The following is a 17,794-nucleotide window of genomic DNA, read 5'->3' as shown; positions in this document are numbered from 1 at the left end:
TATCTGTGTTGGTTCGCCAACTTTGAAGGAAATCCAATTGGGATCCTATGCTAGACAAAGGTCGCTAGCTAGGGTTAACGTGTACACTTATGGAGACCGCGAGTCGCTTGCGACCGGTCTTGGCGTCCGTGGTAAGGAGGCCTCCTTCCCGGCGCGTGACAGAAAGGAACAGATATGGATCATATGAAGGAAAATGATCGGCCGATCGACTTTATGAAAATGAAAGAAATATTTTAGTAAGCGCAGGTCATTTAAGAAAACCCCTGTGTGTTACTGTTATGGCAGTTCAATTTATATATGTATGCATGAATGTATTTTCGGCTATGCCCACTGAGTATTTTTATACTCAGCCCTGCATGTATTTCTAAATGTGCAGGTTGAGCAGTTGATGGAATGGAATGATGTTGAGCGGGTGTTCCTTTGACATTTCAAGAAATGTAACCTTGAGTATACATCTTCATATGTATATCTCACACGTTTTCCGCTGCAAAACACTTGATTAGGATAGCTCTATGATATGAAGTTGTGATACGTGTTATTGGGTAAACCACCTTAATCAGTTCTCTTTTATGTGTATGTTTTATAAGTATCCAAATGATCATATATGATCCTAGCCTTTTTATCTATAAGTGATATTTTCATATACTTTAATGTTAAGTAATTGTCCATTTCCATTTCTTATTGTTCACCCCAAGTCATAACCCCTGTTAACCCGTCATTGGGATAGTGGGCTGTGACAGAGTTACCTCTAAACTCATTTCTTTTATCATTCTGATTAATGGATTGGATATCCATTTCCCATATATTTTTTATTCAATTAAATGAATCTGTACGGCTTCCCATTCTTTAGACAATCCAAGAATCCTCTTTTTTCTTACCTTGGGTTTTACAGTGGCGGCAACTTTTTTGGTGGAAGAGACGACGAGCACAACAGCAAAAAAATGGGTGATTTTTGAATGTGTTCGACGAGTGCAAATGGGGCATCTTAAAATTTAAGTAAAGTTAGGGGGTGTATTAGTTCAAGACTTATGTAGTTTTTAAAAGTCCGTGGATTTTAAAAGTCTATAGAATTCTCACGGATTCTTCATGATTTTGAATGAATTCTTAAAATCCACAAAGCCAGCGGGCGTGGAGACCTCGCGAGTGCTGCAGGCCCCGTGAGCGTTGGGTTCACGCGAGCGCTTGAGGCCCAGCGCTCGCTGGCTTCAAGGAATTATGGAGTATAAACATGAGAGAGAGAGAGAGAGGAGGCCAGCCACCGCGGCGCCCCAGCGAGCGTTGGCATCATTGACAACGAGTGCTGGGTCCAGCGGCCGCTGGCTTCTTGGCCGCGGGCGCTGGCACTCAGCGAGCGTGGGGAGTTTGCAAGATTTGTGAATTCTCGTGGTCTGTGTTCGGATTTGTTCATGCCTATTTTTCAACGAAATCAATGAAAGTCATTCCAACTTTAAAGTCCATAGATTAACGAATACACCCAGATTTTCATAGACTTTTAAAAGTCTTGAACGAATACACCCGAATTTTTATAGACTTTTAAAAGTCTTGAACGAATACACCCAGATTTTCATAGACTTTTAAAAGTCTTGAACTAATACACCCAAACTTTAAAGTCTGCAGAAATCTATTAAAGTCTTGAACTAATACACCCCCTTAGGGCCTGTTTGATATGAGTTTAAAAGCAGGATAAGTTAAATTAATATGGATTTATGTAGTGTTTGATATTATGTGTTACTAATATGGTCAACTCCAGGTTTATCCCAAAACCCTAGCTTATTTTGTGGGATTAACCCACACTAATTATTCCACCCCCTCCATAGGCTACTAATTTAGGTATTTGATATGTTAATCCAACCTATTTCAATGAATACCAAACACTTTTTAGGATTAATTACCAATGATATCAAACACCCATCTGAGATTAGAAATCATGACTAATCCACACTAAATTATCAGGATAATTTATATCCTGATTAATCCAATACTGAAAATCAAACGGGCCCTTAGTGTTCAATTGTAGAAAAGGTAAGCGGAGGTGAGCGTCGGGCCTTGCCTTATTCTCGGGCTTCGCACCAAACACTCGATTTCCTATGTGGCCCAATACATAGAAGCAAGCCCAATACCATGAAATCCAATTCTGGCCAAGGAGGAGGTAAGGCATGACAAATAAATGGCCAATCAACAGTGGCGCCGTTTAGCGTAAGCGTCACCGAGCACGCGCAGTTTAGCACTCACCACCGCGCGAAATTTCCAGCACAGGAGGCGTTACCCTAGAGCGCTTCTTAATCAACCTCCAGCTCGAACAATATTCACCGCCCCTCCTCTAACACGCTAGCGCAAGTATATTGGAACAGAATTGGATTTGCAGCAAGAAATGGGAAGAACTGCGAGCCACGTAGAAGACGAAGAAACTCACGATAGCTCTTCCCCTACAGGTACCTATCTCTGCGTTTTTAAAGGCGTGTGCTTGTGCGCGTATGTGTGTTTGTGTTTATTTTAATTTCATATTTCAGTTGTGTAATTTCAAATTTGAGCAGACTACAAAAGAGTTGATCAGAAGGCAAACGCTTTACGTTCCAAGCATTCAGAGACGGAGCAACGCAGAAGGAGCAAAATCAATGAGAGGCAAGCTTTTAACTTCATTCTCTTTCTTTTTCTTTCCCCTTGTTTAGGTTGTTTTCGTTCAGACAGGTTTTGTCCGTTTCATTTTTCTTATATTTTTTTGAGAATTTCATTTTCGTATATATTCTCCCCCTTCTGTTTTGGATTATGCTGCGGCAGCAGCTAGGGTTCAGATTAGTCCTTGTTTTGCGTTTTTCGGAGAAGTTCATCGCTTATTCGTGTGGCAATTGGAACTCAGACTGAAACGAGTTTGACAGTCTTAAATACTTCTAGGTGCATCCCCTTTTTGCCCCGTTTTCTCCTTGATTTTTGGGTATTTTTCTCTTCATGAATTGTTTAGGCGATAATGGGCTGTAAATTTGGATAATGTAGTTATTAAAGTTTTCTATGAGGTCGAAATTCTTATGTCCAAGTATTTGTAGAGGAGATAAACTATGCAAGAGCAAAATTTTAAGGTTATGCAGTTAGCTTTAGATGCAAAAGGCTTTAACTTGTGTGCATAATACCTGAAAATTATAAAAAAAAGTTTATGTGTTACAGATTTCAAATTTTGAGGGACCTGATACCCGAAAATGATCAAAAAAGGGATAAAGCTTCGTTTTTGTTGGAGGTTAGTTATGCCATTTTAGTCCCTCCTTTTGTTGTCATTCAGTAGGCTGCACTCTGTTTCTTACGTGACACAGTTTGTGTAGAAATTCTGATAAATCCATTCTTTTGCAGGTTATACAGTATATCCAGTTCTTACAGGAGAAGTTGCAGATGTATGAGGGATCTTGTCAAGGTTGGAGCTCAGAGTCCACAAAGTGTTTGCCGCTGGTAAAATTACATGCTTTTATTTATTTCTTTTGATGCTGAAGTTGTAAGACTTATTTGATTACCAAATCTACTGCCTTCCCCATAGACTCACACCTAATCAATTTCAAAAAATGGACATTGTTACCCATTTAGCTAGTTGGCTGTCCAAGAAAACTTTCTTGTACATCCCTTAGGTTCTCTTGTAGTTTGACTTTATTATCTGGTTTTGCATACTTGTTTTATGATACCCGTGTGAATATGCTCGATCCTCAGTAAAAGCACAGGGTTTATAACATCTAATAGCAGCGCCTTGCTATCTGATAAAGTTAGATAAAGATGTGGATTTTTAGTTCTAATGTCAATTCTAATTTTTCCGGTAACACCATTTCTTTTATTGGATTAGTGGGTGAAAACTGTGACTTGTTGATTATATTATGCACTTTATCTTTTTAGTAAACAAGGTCAAACTATGGACAAGGTGCAAACTTCATTCCATTGTAGGATCAAGTTTTATATTTCGTTGGTGGTGATTTCTCATATTTGTGACAGAGAATTAATTCTGGGCCAGATGAAAGCTTCGTTGACCAGACCCAATTTGAAAGGAACTTTTATGGTCACGAAGACAATGTTCACCCAGTCCTGCTAAGTAATGCGCAGAACTCAGTGGAATCGGACTTAACTGGAGTTACCTTATATAAATCAGCAGTTAACCCACCCATGACAACACAAGCCCTTGCTATGGCCATGCCTCTGCCAGCAGCTATATTTGAGAGTTTGCCTGGCCAGCCCCACCAAGGATCTTTTACTGAAGCCGACCAATTGAACTTTTGGCAGGGTAGATCATGTGCAGATGATTGTTCTGTTCCTGTCTACTCTGCAAATGGGGAAGAACTGAAGAGTGAGAGTGGTGAAGCTAGTATCTCAAATGTCTACTCTCAAGGGTAAGGATCGGCCAAGGTAGCAACAAGAAATTACCATTTGATACATAATATGGCTATTTGGTTTGATACACATGTTATGGCTTTCTGTCATGTTTGGTACGGATAGCATCTTCGTATGTGAATTGTATTTTGGCCGATTTGATCTCTCATGATATGAACACTATGATAGAGTCGTACTCGTACAGTCATTTTATTTCTTTAGTAATTGGGGATATCCTAAGTTTGTCTATTCATATGTTCATGCAGTGTGTCTGGCAAAGTCTTCTGTCATGCTGCATCTCATCATTGACAATATCTAGTCTATTTCTTGTTGTATCTTGGTGAGAGTAGGGGGCATCCTAAATTTTGAACTTTTCTCAATTCAATTGCTTGTTTGAATTTTCTAGCCCCCTTGTCTAGTTTGATGACAGTAGGTTGTATACATGCATATTATCTTAGTTTTTCGAGTTATTTTTTTATTTCATAAAGCATTGATAAGATGTCTGACTTACAACGAGGTTCTTAGAATGTAAGATCAGTATTAGAATCTCTTTCATTTTATATGTTCCTAATTGAACCATTATATCTAAGTGGAACTCGGAATTTCACTTTGAGAAGCTATATTTTGTCTGTTCCAATGATTTACATTAGCACCTCTTAATGGATCCTATAATTTGTATCTCAAGATCATCATTATCAGAGATGATTGTGTATGAAATTATGAATCTAATTCTCTTTCATTTTTTATCTGCACAAGTTAATTACTGTGATTAATTGTTGATAGTGCCTGCTAAGCATGAACTAGAACTTCAACACTTAATTTACATTGTCTTCTCTCGTTCTTCATCTGTCTCTCTCTCCGCCGAACACATCTATGGCTTGGTTGGAAGATCTTCCATGGTACAAGTTTATCAAACTCAAGTGGGTCTTGTGGTGTTTAACAGGTTGTTGAATTCCTTAAAGTGTTCACTACAATCGTCAGGGGTCGATTTGTCCCAAACCAACATTTCTGTGCAGCTGGATGTTGGAAAACAAACTACTGGTGGAAATACCAATCCCGTAATCTCTATCAAGGTTCCTCCATCTCTATTCTTCTTATTTACAAGTTATTGGATTGTGCTGTGCTCCTTTTTCTGCATGTCTTGCAGTTTTATCATATATAAGCCCTGCAAATATCCTCTAAACATACAAATCAACTACAATAGTATTCAGAAATGAGCAAATGGTACTGCCCAAATACTTGTTTTGATGTGCTACCTTTCCGACTTCTGACATGGAACATAATTATAGTTATAACGTTTCTTTGAAATAGCAGTTGTTTTGGATCTGAAAGGTGCAATCTCGAGCGGTTTGCTTCCATTACTATATATTTCTCCCTTACCTTTCTTTTTGTGTTCACCGTAGGGGTAACCCTACCCTAATATGTAATGACTTGTTAATTCAAGTCCCAAATCATCAATATGCAAGTTGCTTAACTTTCTTCACCTACTGAACATCCAGGATCAAGAGAATGCCTCCGGTCTCTGCTATGGATCTTCTGTAAATGTTGGTAAGAGTTATGAGCACCCTTCAAAAAGGTTGAGAGGTGATGAGACCTAGCGTGACTTTGAAATATTACATTTCTGTTCCATGTTCCCTGGATCCCCCTTCAGTTTTTGTTTGTGAGGGAGCAAGATGTTCTAACATCCATTCAAAAGCGTGGATCACTGTACATGCTATGCTCTGTGCTAGGCTTGTATTCCTGTTCAGAGGTTATGAAGTAATCGATATTTGTCTGAATCTGATTCCACTGTCTTCCAGCAAGCGAGAAAGTAAATTGGTGGCAGTAGCTATCGGGAAATTTTCATCAACGATGATTCTCTGCTTTGGCACGATTGCGTTGGGTTAAGACGAAGGACAACATGATCGACATAATATATATGGTCATCGACAGGTTACTAATTCGTGTTTCTGCCCATCATCTTCCTTAACTTGTTGGAGGCTCAGAGTGAGATATGCTTCATTGTTTCTTGGTTGCTTCTGGAAGGGGTTCTGTGAGGAACAACTATTCTAACTATTTTCTATATGAATTGACCAACATTGAGAATTTGAGATGTTAAGAAACTTGAGATGATATGAACATAGAAGACTACACAAAACATTCAAACATACAAATGCCTTGTCGCTTGGCTTGAAAGAATTTGCAGTTGACCCTTATCCTTTCTTAAACTATAAAATCTAAGATACAGATTTTATATCCATGGACCAATAAATATGACAGTTGAAACAATATTTATAAAAAGTATAGAACAAGATAGCCGTACCATAATCTCCTATGATTACTCATACTTCGAAAGCAACTTGGTATAATTCTAATCCGTGTTTGGGAAGATAGAGACTACTGGTTGATTGGAATAAGAAAAGTTCTTTTTGGCTTAATTTGTATTGGTCCGTTCATGAAAAATTTGTCATTTTTATTTATAGTAGCAGAGTTCATGCAACTCCACTCATATTTAAAGTGAGACCTTTAAGGTGTGTTCTTTTTTATGGATATATTTATCAAGGGATAAGAAAGGATAATAAAAATTTACACCTTTAAATGCCTCTTTTTTTCCCCTCATTTTTTACAAAAGAGAAGTCTATTATTTTTAATTCCTTCTTTTCACTTCATATTATCCCTCCTGGGAGTGGAAAGAAGAAATGAAATATGGTGAACTTTTCTTTGTAGAAAATGAGGAAAAAAAAAAGGTGACATTTAAAAGCATAAATTTTTGTTATTCCTCATTATCTCATGATAAATTTATCATCAAAGAGAACACACCCTTAGAGCATCTGTAAAGATAACTCTACAATAGAGTGTACTTTATTCTATTGTAGAGGTTTTTTTTTTTTTGTAGAGTTAAAATGTAGAGTAATTTCATTTTTATCTCCAGTAATTAACTCTACAATGGAATATTCAATTTTTATACTTCCTATTATTAAAGTATTTTGTCAATCTAATTATTATATACTTCCCCCGTCCCAATAGTAATGCCCCAATACAAATGTCGCATTTTTTTTGGCAATATATTCTTTCTCTATACCTAATATTTAAATAATTTTCATCAACCTACTTTATCTACTTTTTACACATTTCTTAATCTCCGTGTCCAACCGCATCCCTCATTATCTCATGAAAATTTTCCATGTCATTTTAACTTAATTTGGCAAACTAAAACTCACAGATACATTTGTAAATTGGTACGTGTTACATACGAATATATGCGTATGTTCGAATTCACAAATTAGTTATTATCCAATTGTTTTTTGGAGACATGCCATTAATTTCTCATTCAATACTTACGAAACGGAATTTGAATTAATTTATGCGAAGTTAAGTTGCATCTTTTTCTCTATAAAATCCATTAGAACATAACCACAAAACCATAAGGATAACAATTAAATGGCATTTAAAGTGTTGTTTCTAAGCTTGCTCTTTGTGTTAGCGAATGTCGTAGAAGTTAAAGGAGATGGCTCGACAACAACGATTCACGTGATTAATGAATTGGGTAGCACAATGAATCCTCTACTCGTAGAGATTTCTTCACACGAATATATCAAAAAAGGTGAAGAATATATAGTCAAGGTAGGAGAACACAAGCATCCCATTAAATTGTTACATCACAAAATTTGATTATTTTGGGATTGTAATTGTTGATATTTACGATCCAATTCGAGATAAAGGGCGAGAAGCCATATATTGGAAGGCAGAAGACATCGGAGTTTCTTTGAGCTATGACAACATTAATTATAAGAAATATGCTAGTTGGCAATTGGATTTCTAATTATTTGAGAAATATATTAAGTTTGATTACTAATTGTGGTGTAGGCTACATTGACGAATATTCATTGCCATGATATGATGATCAATAAGATTTTTATAGTTTTCAATTTTGGTTTTCCCTTCTTAGATCCATAATTTCATTTTATCTTAATCATATATAAATATGAAAGTTAAAATGTGATACATAATCAACAAAAAATAATTGCACATTATTATTATTATTATTATTATTATTATTATTATTATTATTATTATTATTATTATTATTATTATTATTATTATTATTATTATTATTATTATTATTAAAGCCAATTAATTATACGCAAAATACTATGACTAAAATTGGGTCTTTATAATAACAAACCAACAGTTGAATCGGATTGACCATAAATATTCGTTAATCATATAAAATCTCTGTTACGGGCGTCAAACCATTGGAAAAGTAACCAAGGGTGCCTCCAACCATGAGCCAGTTTTTAGTTTCTAAAATTGCCACATTAGTGTCACATCAGCTTAGAAACCCACTTACTTTTTTATCTCACATCTCCTCTAACAATAAACCAGTTTCTTACTTTTTCAGGGTCCCACCATTATACACACTCCCTTTATATATATATATATATATATATATATATATATATATAGATCCCAATTAATTTTATTTGCATTATTTATATATTTTAATTTTATTTTTATTTTAAAATTAATTTCTATATATTAATTATCTAATTTAATAAAATATATTAAATTTAAAATTATAAATAATAATTAAAATTACATTAATAAAATTCATATTACATTGCTAAAATTAAAATTACATTGCAAAAATTAAAATTACATTAATTGAAACTACATAAACATAATAATTCAAATTAATATTACTTAATTCTAGCCATCTGCGGCATTGATTTGTGCTCAAATATGTTGTGTCAAATCATGTTGAAGTTGGAGATGGACTTGTTTATTTGTTAAATCCTTGTGATTTTGGAGAAAATTTTCAAATGCTTCCCAATTGTTAGTACCCATTGGTATTGGTTGCTGAGGAGTTGCATCTTCGTCAGACCAGTTGACCGCTTCTTCACCCTCATCCTCAATGATCATGTTGTGCAAAATAATACACGTGAGCATTATATTGCGAAGGTCTTCCTTAAAATAAGATCGCGCGGGATTTCGAACTACTGCCCAACGAGCTTGTAGCACTCCAAACGCTCGTTCAACGTCTTTTCTTGCAGCCTCTTGTCTCTGCGCAAATTTTTGTCTGACCGGATCTCTTGGTGCTGGGTAACTCTTGACGAATGAAGCCCAAGTTGGATAAATTCCATCTGTAAGATAGTATCCTTTATTATACATCTAACCATTCACCGTGAATTGAACTGGTGGGGCATTTCCCTGAAGGAATTGATTAAATAATGGAGATCCATGAAGAACATTGATATCATTGCTTGCTCCGGCGACGCCAAAGAAAGCATGCCATATCCACAAATCTGCTGATGCCACCGCTTCAAGAACTATTGTAGGAACGCCATGATCGCCTCGTGTATAGTATCCTTTGTATGCGACTGGAAAATTCCTCCACTCCCAATGTATGCAATCGAAGCTTCCCAGCATTCCCGGGAAGCCATGTCTTTCTTCATGCATTTGTAGCAAGCGTTCAGTATCTGCTGCATTTGGAGTCCTCAAATATCGATCACCATAAACGACAATCATACTCCTGCAAAATTCATGTAGACATTCCAAAGCAATACTCTCACCCATCCGCATGTACTCATCAAGTGAATCACCGGGAGCCGCATATGCCAACTGTCGAATAGGTGCGGACCGTGCGGTGCACTTTTAGAGTGGTGATAGACCATTCATTCCAGTTGCATCTTACCTCAATGTGAAAAAGGGTGAGTAGTTGCTCATCGCATCAACGATCTTGACAAATAAGTCCCGTCGCATTCGAAATCGACGGCGAAAAAAGATCGCCATCATAGATGGGTTCGTCACAGAAATAATCACGAACGAGACGATCATGGCCTCTTTCACGCTCCCGATCCCTATATTTTCTAGGACCGCTACTCCATCGTGAACTTTGCATTGTTGCTTCATCTGCATCAAGCATAGCAATCATCTCTCGCATAATCGGATTGGTTGCCAAATTTCGAAGGTATTGCTTCCACATTTCATCAATTTCATGTGGACTAGGAGTATCGGACATTTTTTCTATTGTGTTTGGGAGTGAGTAGAGTTGAATGAGATGAAAGGAAGTATGAGATTGTTGTGATTAAGTGAAGAATGAATCACTTGTATATATAGCTAAAATATTTAAGACCGTTAAATGGTAGGTGTACATGTTGTGGTAGTTGTACGAATAGATGGTTGTTGTGATTAAGTTTGACCGTTGAATGGTAGTTGATTAATACAAAAGTAACATAATTCAAAGGTTGGTCATAATTAATATTACAAATACATTATCTTCAAACTACAGAATTAGACATAGCACACTTACAAGTACAAAATAGATAAAACACACTTACAAGTCCAGAAATAACTAAAGCACACTTACAATAGCTAAACGATACATAAACGTATTACTTCCACCCATATTTTGCCTTGATTTCAGCTACAAGCTTGAAATGGTTGTAGAGTTCATCCTCCGACATGCCACTAGTATCCTGTCTACAAAATTCAATATGTTGAAGCTTGAGTTGTTCCTCTTGAAGCTTGAGTTGTACCTCTTGCATGCTCATTTATTTATTCATAGTCTCTTGGACATGCTTCCACTTATCATCGTTGACTGTAGATGTCATTTTAGCCTTTTGTTTCGCTTGTCGTTTAGCTCTCTGTTGTCCCATCGGTCGCATTCGAGCTCCAGTGTCCGTAGAAGATGGATTGTCTGTTTCAGAATTTTTGGCCTTTTTTTAGGATTCTGTGGCATTTGTTGAGGAGTCCATTTCTCACAAGTTTGGATCATCTTCCATACGTGCAAGAACTTGAAGTCCTTAGTTTTGGATAATCATTTCTCCATGCTCTTTTTGCCGCCTCCAGCACATCATCATCTCCTTGTCCGCTCGCTCGATTGCTCCAGAAATTGTTATAGATACCTGCCCACTTATTAAGATCTGGATTCATTCTATAGTAATGATTTTCACCTGTGATAAACTTCGCGCAGCGGTGTCCTCTGGCTTCCACTCGTTATAGTAAGCAGTAATTTTCTCCCAAAAATCCTTTCTTTTCTGTTGATTGCCAATAATGGAGTCGGTGTTGGTGTTGTACCAAGCTTTAACAAGAAGGATGTCTTCATCAGGACTCCAAGCCGCCTTTGTCTCCTTGGTTTTTGCAGTGGATTTTCCAACTTCCTCGACGTCATCATCAACAACAACTGGAATTTGTGAAGAATGCTGAGGAAACTGTGAGCTATTTTCCTGAAATTGATTTGGTGGAGGCATGAAATAGGTAGAAGGAAAATTGGATGAAAATTGTGGATGAAAGCTTGGTCCAGTAGGAGAGTTGAATGTGTTGGGAACCCCATGGAATATTGTTCGCTATTTTATTTAACACGCCGTAAGTGTACGGGTGCAATTGTGTACAGTAGCAAGCAAGGTCGTATTCCACAGAGACTGATTTAACCAATTCCTATCCTAAATTATTCTACTCTATCTGGACAAACGAAATTGAGAGTTTTGTTTTTAAAACTAAATAAATAAATAACAAGAAAGAAAATAAATCAAGCTGTGAAACAGAGAAACAGATAAGAGAAGATTTCCCAAGGCAAAGGTTTCAACAGATTCTCCTAACTAACATGTTCAATTCAACTAATAAGACGATTCCTAAGGCAATCTCTAAACTAGTCCATACCCACTCCCGTGGCATACAAACCGTTGATTACATGCAAGGCTACCGTCCCCGGATCGCACTTCTAACATGTAACTCCTAAAAGTTCCTAGGATTAACGCCCTCACAATTATCAATTCCCTTTAGAATTAAAATAAATGTGTTCTATGTTCTTAGTTCAGGTAATAATTATCATCTCCCGATCTCAAATTAAAACCTATGATTATGCTAAATTGGTGGCCAATCAATAAAGCAAACAATTATATCAAGAACATAAAAAGGAATAATAATCTCAATTAATTGAATCAAACAGTCAGAAATTCAAACCATGTTTACTCCCTAAACCCTGGGAAAAAGGGATTCTAGCCACACATAGACATATGGACTAGAATACAATTCTCAATAAAACAAATAAACATCCACAAGAAAAACCGTAGTAGAATTGAGAATCTTCAGTTCTTGCTCTCGCTCCGTTCTCCGTCTCTCTCAGCTCTCAGGAAAAGTAAAATATGATAAAAGATGATAAAAAGGTGCAGAGAATAAGTTATTGGGGAGTATTTATATGCCCTAAGTCTTCTAGCTCTCAAAAATACCCAAAATCGCTAAAAAAACGAATTTTGGACGGAAATACGGCGACTCGCGCGGCCACGTCGCGCGGCCGCATGGCTGGCCCGCGTGACGAAACAGAACTCCTGATAGCTTTGCGCAGCAATTTTGTTTTGGCTCGTTCTCTCTCGTCCGAACTCCGATTTATGATCCATTTGCGCTCACGAACTCCTCTGGAGACGAACTACAACTTGTATTTAAGCCAATTCTTCCAAATTCTGCTTCATTATATCTGAAAATTCGTTCAAACAACAAGCAAGTGACAAGTTCTTGACCATAAACCAATATAAGCTCAAATAAATCAACAAACACACAAAATCCTCATAACTAAACATCAAAAATGACACACCAAGAGGTAAAAATGCATGTTTATCAACCCCCCAAACTTGAACTATTGTCCGTCCTCAGACAAAACAAAGATGAACCAAGAATGAATCAACAAGAGCGTAGAGAAAAGTGGATAACATTGTGGCTTCAGATTTGTCAACAAAATTACCAACATGCATTTGTATCTCCAATCATCAAGATATCACACTCATGACAAACTTCAAATTGTGGTCTCAATGACTTGCAATCCTCACCAAAAAGATAAAGAAAATAAAAACTCTCAACTCTCAAGTGTATCAATCAAAGATATGGACGTGTTTACACTCAGTTCAAGCAAAACAAATACTCAACCATAAGCTTGTCAATCGTCTCACCTCTCCACCACTTAATGTGTGCTCTTATAACCAAGATCAAAAAGGTCTTCATTAAGGGTTGTAATGTAGGCTCTTTGGTAACGTGGGATATATTTGGCTGAGTGACTAAAAGATACTCCTCAATGTAGCTCGATCACCAACCTTATAACATTTTTAATCCATACCATCTTCCACCTCATAAAACCAGATTTTTCAATACGAGAAACCATCACAACACAACAATTATTTCTCATGATATTATGACTTTCTAAAGCATCCTATGTACCCATTTTTTTAAATTTTCTCACTTTTCTTTTCTTTTCTTTTTTTCTTTTTTTTTCTCTTTTTTTTCAACGACTTGTAGGGTACTAAGATTTTTTCCAATCAAGAACAAAATTCATAATTCATAATCACACATCTCCACAACGCCAAATACCCCACATCAACAATCTCCAAGTTCCCACCCACGACTAAATCAAATAAAATGGAAAATAAGGCTCAAAGGGGGCGAACTAGGATCATATATAGTAATAGGACAAATATGGGATATATAGGCTAGCAAAGACGGCCTTCTATCATCTCAAAGTTATTAAGCACACTATGTGACCTCGAGGGAGAAACCAAGACAAGTTCTAGTGAGACACAAGCATGCTCGAACAATCACTCAAGAATAAGAAATAAGATTGTAAAAATAATGACAGTCAAGGCTCAAATCTCACAGCTTATTTCATTGATTGCAAACACATAGAGACCATGCTTATCATTCATCAATCATGCTCAATCACAACAATATCAACACAAACACATGCAATTTCACAAGTTTAAAGCAGAAATCATCATGAGCCAGTTATCTAACCAATCTCTACACTACTCACATCTTCATCAAGGTAACATCACAGAGAAACCACCAAAGCAAGACTAAACAACTCAACGACGACACAAACAAAAACAACTAAAAAGAAACAATGCACCCACAAAGACACATCCCCCAAACTTATTCACCGCCAAGGAGAATAAGTTTGAAAAGGATTTGTGGGGCACAAAAAAAACTAACAGACGAAAAGAAACGAACTAACCGAAAATTGGGTTGCCTCCCAATAAGCGCTATTTTTAAACGTCGTTAGCTCGACAGAACATCAAACTCTTCAAGGAGGCTGATACAAGCAGTGCTGCGACCAGCTGCTTCCTGCTCCATTCTTTTCATCCAAAACTCCTCCTTTAAACTTCCGACCACCTGGGTCCTGCCATGAAAAATGATTGGTGGACGTCGCCAACCACCAAATAATTCCTGCGGAATTACCAAAATAAATTAGCACAATGGTAAGCAGGGTCGATCCCACAGAGAGCAGTTAAAAATCATTCAAATCCCTAGGTCTATAAAATTGGTGATGCCACCACGCCTTAAATTTAAGAGGAGTTAATTAAACTAAGAACGCAGAAATAAATCAAATAAAATACGCTTGAAGTAAATCAATAAAAAGGGTAATTCGGCTCAAATAAATCCACTCTAATTCAACTCTGATCCTCGACGCAATAATTAATCAATCCCTACCAACCAACCAGTTATAGGATACCGTGAAACGCAACGGACGTACCCCAATTCCTACTTACTGTGTCGATAAACAGCTGGAGACGCCAGACCTGCTTATTTCCCTTATTAAAATATAACCTAGCTGGAGACGCCAGACCTAGATTTAATATTCTAATAGCATTAAGATGAAGGAACCCAATTTATATCAATTATCCTAGAGACGCTAGTAATAATTAATATACCAATTAATTCCCCCTACGAACACGGTAGTTGTATCACTAATTAGTCCAATTCCAACAATTACGGATTGACAGGAACTAATTGACTGTAATCCAATTAGACTTAAGTTGATCAGGCTTAAATAAAATCAGAATTATCTTGGAACCTAGGAATTAATCAGAATCAATAGGAATCAATTTTAAACCAATTAGGTCTCACAGATCATTAAATTAGAGTTTCATTATTCTCGCCGATTAAAAGATTTAGATACTCATAATTAAACTATAAACAATTAAAGAAATAAAACCGAACATTAAACGAAATAATAAACTGGAATTTAAATTGGAAGAAATCACCACAATTGAAAATAGAAAAGTGTCGCCTGCCACTTGATTGATCAACCGCCAAACTCCAAAGCAAAACAAAAGTAACCAAGTACTCCCTCTGTTTTTTTTTAAGTGTCCCATGGATAAAAAGCACATATATTAAGGAAGTGAGAGTATTACCTTTGTGCCCCTATTTATTATTTTCAAAGTGTAATAAATTTATTCTTCAAGTTTTTTTGTGAGCATTTGACTAACTAACTAATGAGCTGCTGACCTTTTAGATTTTGTTAAAATACAAACTGTAGAAATTCCACTAAAATTTCTAAGGAAGTTTACGTATGCAAAATCTACAGAAAGTTGAAAAAAAAATCAAATGCCGCTAATATTTCGTCCACCGCCAAAATCAAAAAATTTGTTTGAATTCAAATTTTTTATGATGATATAAAATAGAGAGTACTCAATCATAAACTTTTTCACGATTAAAAAAAATATCAGCAAAATGAACCCAAATTCACCAATAAGAAATGGTAACCACCATAGTTTTGATCTCAACTCTGACGCTACAACAGATGTTGATCATGAGCATCTAAATGGGTTCAACAATGCATTAGGTACATTTTAATTTTTTATACTTGTTCTTGATCACTTATTTACAAACATTTTAGCAAATTGAGAAGATAAACTTGAATGCCACTTCAGCTTATTTTGATCTTATATCTTAGTAGTTCTCTGTATTGGCTTCATTTTAGTTATTAGGATCACTAATCCTCAGGAGCTATAAAGAAAGAAATATTACATGCATGTAATTTATTTTTCAAGATCTACGAGTCAAAAATATGTCACTTACTCCCAATCATTTTAGCAAATCTAGAAGATAAACTGGAATACAACTTGAGCTTATTTTGATCTTATGTCTTTGTAGTTTCTCTGTATTGGTTACAATTCTTAAATGCTTTTTTTGTTGTTTCTTTTGAAAGATTTAATAACAGGTAAAAGTAAACCAAATCTACATGATGTGATACGTAAGCAAATATTTGATGACTTGCTATCTAGAAGTAAGGATTTGAAGTTACCTCATGGTGCAACGAATGAAGTGGCAGAATTATTTTCAGTGCATGTAAGAACTGTGAGACGAATTTGGAAACAAGGAAAGGATTGTCTTTTGCGCAATGAGGCAGTTAACGTTTGTAGTAGAAAATCCAAAAATTGTGGGCGTAAGAGACTTGCTCTTGATTCAGATATCCTAATGAACATACCTCTAGCAAAAAGAACTACAATGAGGGATGTAGCAGCAGCCGCAAATGTGGGGTTACATGCGGTTCACAAACTTTTGAAGTCGGGGGACATTAGAAGGCATTCAAATTGCATAAAGCCTTTGTTGACTGATCGAAACAAGAAAATGAGATTAGAATGGTGCTTATCGATGCTTGATCCAAGAAGTGTCCATCAGGATCCAATTTTTAAAGGTCTGTTTGATATTGTTTTTATAGATGAGAAGTGGTTTAACATGACAAAAAGGACAGAGAATTATTATCTTTCTCGGGTTGAAGATGATCCATTACGGACATGTAAGAGCACAAATTTTATTGGTAAAGTGATGTTTTCGGCTGCGATGACTCGTCCAAGGATGGATGAAAACGGCAATTGTATTTTTGATGGGAAAATTGGTTGTTTTCCATTAGTTACTCACGTAGTAGCTCAAAGAAGCAGTGCAAATCGGGCTGCCGGAACATTGGAGATTAAGCCAATCACATCGATAACTAAAGATGTCATGAGAAGTTTTATGCTTGACAAAATTGTTCCTGCTGTTCGAGCTACGTGGCCAAGAGAAGACATGCATAACACAATATTCATTCAACAAGATAATGCTCCGACACACATTGATCCATCGGACAAATACTTTCAGGAAGTTGCCAAGCAAGATGGTTTTGATATTCGACTCATATGTCAACCTCCGAATTCTCCGGACCTAAACATCTTGGATCTTGGATTTTTTCGTGCTATTCAAGCTATTCAGTACAAGCAATGTCCTAAGACTGTTGCTGAACTTGTTAATGTAGTGGAGAAGGCGTTCGAGGAATATTCACCGGTGCTGTCCAATCGGATCTTTTTAACATTACAATCGTGCATGGTTGAGATAATGAAAGCAAGGGGATCTAATGACTATAAAATTCCTCACTTGAAGAAAGAACAACTTGAAAAAGAAGGACGTCTTCCCTTGAATTTAAAATGTGATCTTGAGTTAGTCAATGAAGTTTCTAGGGCGATTAATACATGATGATAAGGGGTTTGCGCATATTTGTTTTGAATTCCTTGCTCGATAATGAAGTGTTTACTGTTTATTCAGAATTGTTGTTAATTTTCAATATGAAAACTTCTCCTTCTATCTACATTGGTCAATTCTTAGTTGGTGCATGAATGCACATTAGTTTGTCTTTTTTGCTATGGTACCAAATATCCAACGAAATGAAGCACATTGA

At 36.4% G+C, this 17,794-nt stretch overlaps 2 protein-coding genes across 7 annotated transcripts; both read left to right on the top strand.

Moving 5' to 3' along the window:
- The first annotated feature begins 2,134 nt into the window (after positions 1 to 2,134).
- On the top strand, positions 2,135 to 6,488 carry LOC130988659 (transcription factor BIM2-like). Of its 6 annotated transcripts, XM_057912564.1 has the most exons (9): positions 2,137 to 2,432; positions 2,535 to 2,622; positions 3,160 to 3,229; positions 3,340 to 3,435; positions 3,964 to 4,355; positions 5,279 to 5,408; positions 5,835 to 5,883; positions 5,987 to 6,085; positions 6,135 to 6,488. In XM_057912564.1, the coding sequence occupies exons 1-9, from the start codon at positions 2,372 to 2,374 to the stop codon at positions 6,161 to 6,163; spliced, it is 1,014 nt and encodes a 337-aa protein (XP_057768547.1). In that variant the 5' UTR covers positions 2,137 to 2,371; the 3' UTR covers positions 6,164 to 6,488. The 6 variants fall into 6 exon arrangements, with proteins under 6 accessions (XP_057768551.1, XP_057768546.1, XP_057768549.1 ...); XM_057912563.1 differs by having other exon boundaries at positions 2,136 to 2,432; positions 5,987 to 6,488; XM_057912566.1 differs by having other exon boundaries at positions 2,136 to 2,432; positions 2,511 to 2,622; positions 5,987 to 6,488.
- A 9,325-nt stretch (positions 6,489 to 15,813) lies between these two features.
- Positions 15,814 to 17,592, top strand: LOC130990491 (uncharacterized). The gene is made up of 2 exons (XM_057914719.1): positions 15,814 to 15,925; positions 16,304 to 17,592. The coding sequence occupies exons 1-2, from the start codon at positions 15,814 to 15,816 to the stop codon at positions 17,590 to 17,592; spliced, it is 1,401 nt and encodes a 466-aa protein (XP_057770702.1).
- Positions 17,593 to 17,794: the final 202 nt, after the last annotated feature.

The sequence above is a fragment of the Salvia miltiorrhiza genome, chromosome 6 (genome assembly GCF_028751815.1).
Source record: "Salvia miltiorrhiza cultivar Shanhuang (shh) chromosome 6, IMPLAD_Smil_shh, whole genome shotgun sequence".
NCBI lineage: Eukaryota > Viridiplantae > Streptophyta > Magnoliopsida > Lamiales > Lamiaceae > Salvia > Salvia miltiorrhiza.
The sequence above is the reverse complement of the archived record's forward strand: the minus strand, read 5'-3'. Positions and strand labels throughout refer to the sequence as shown.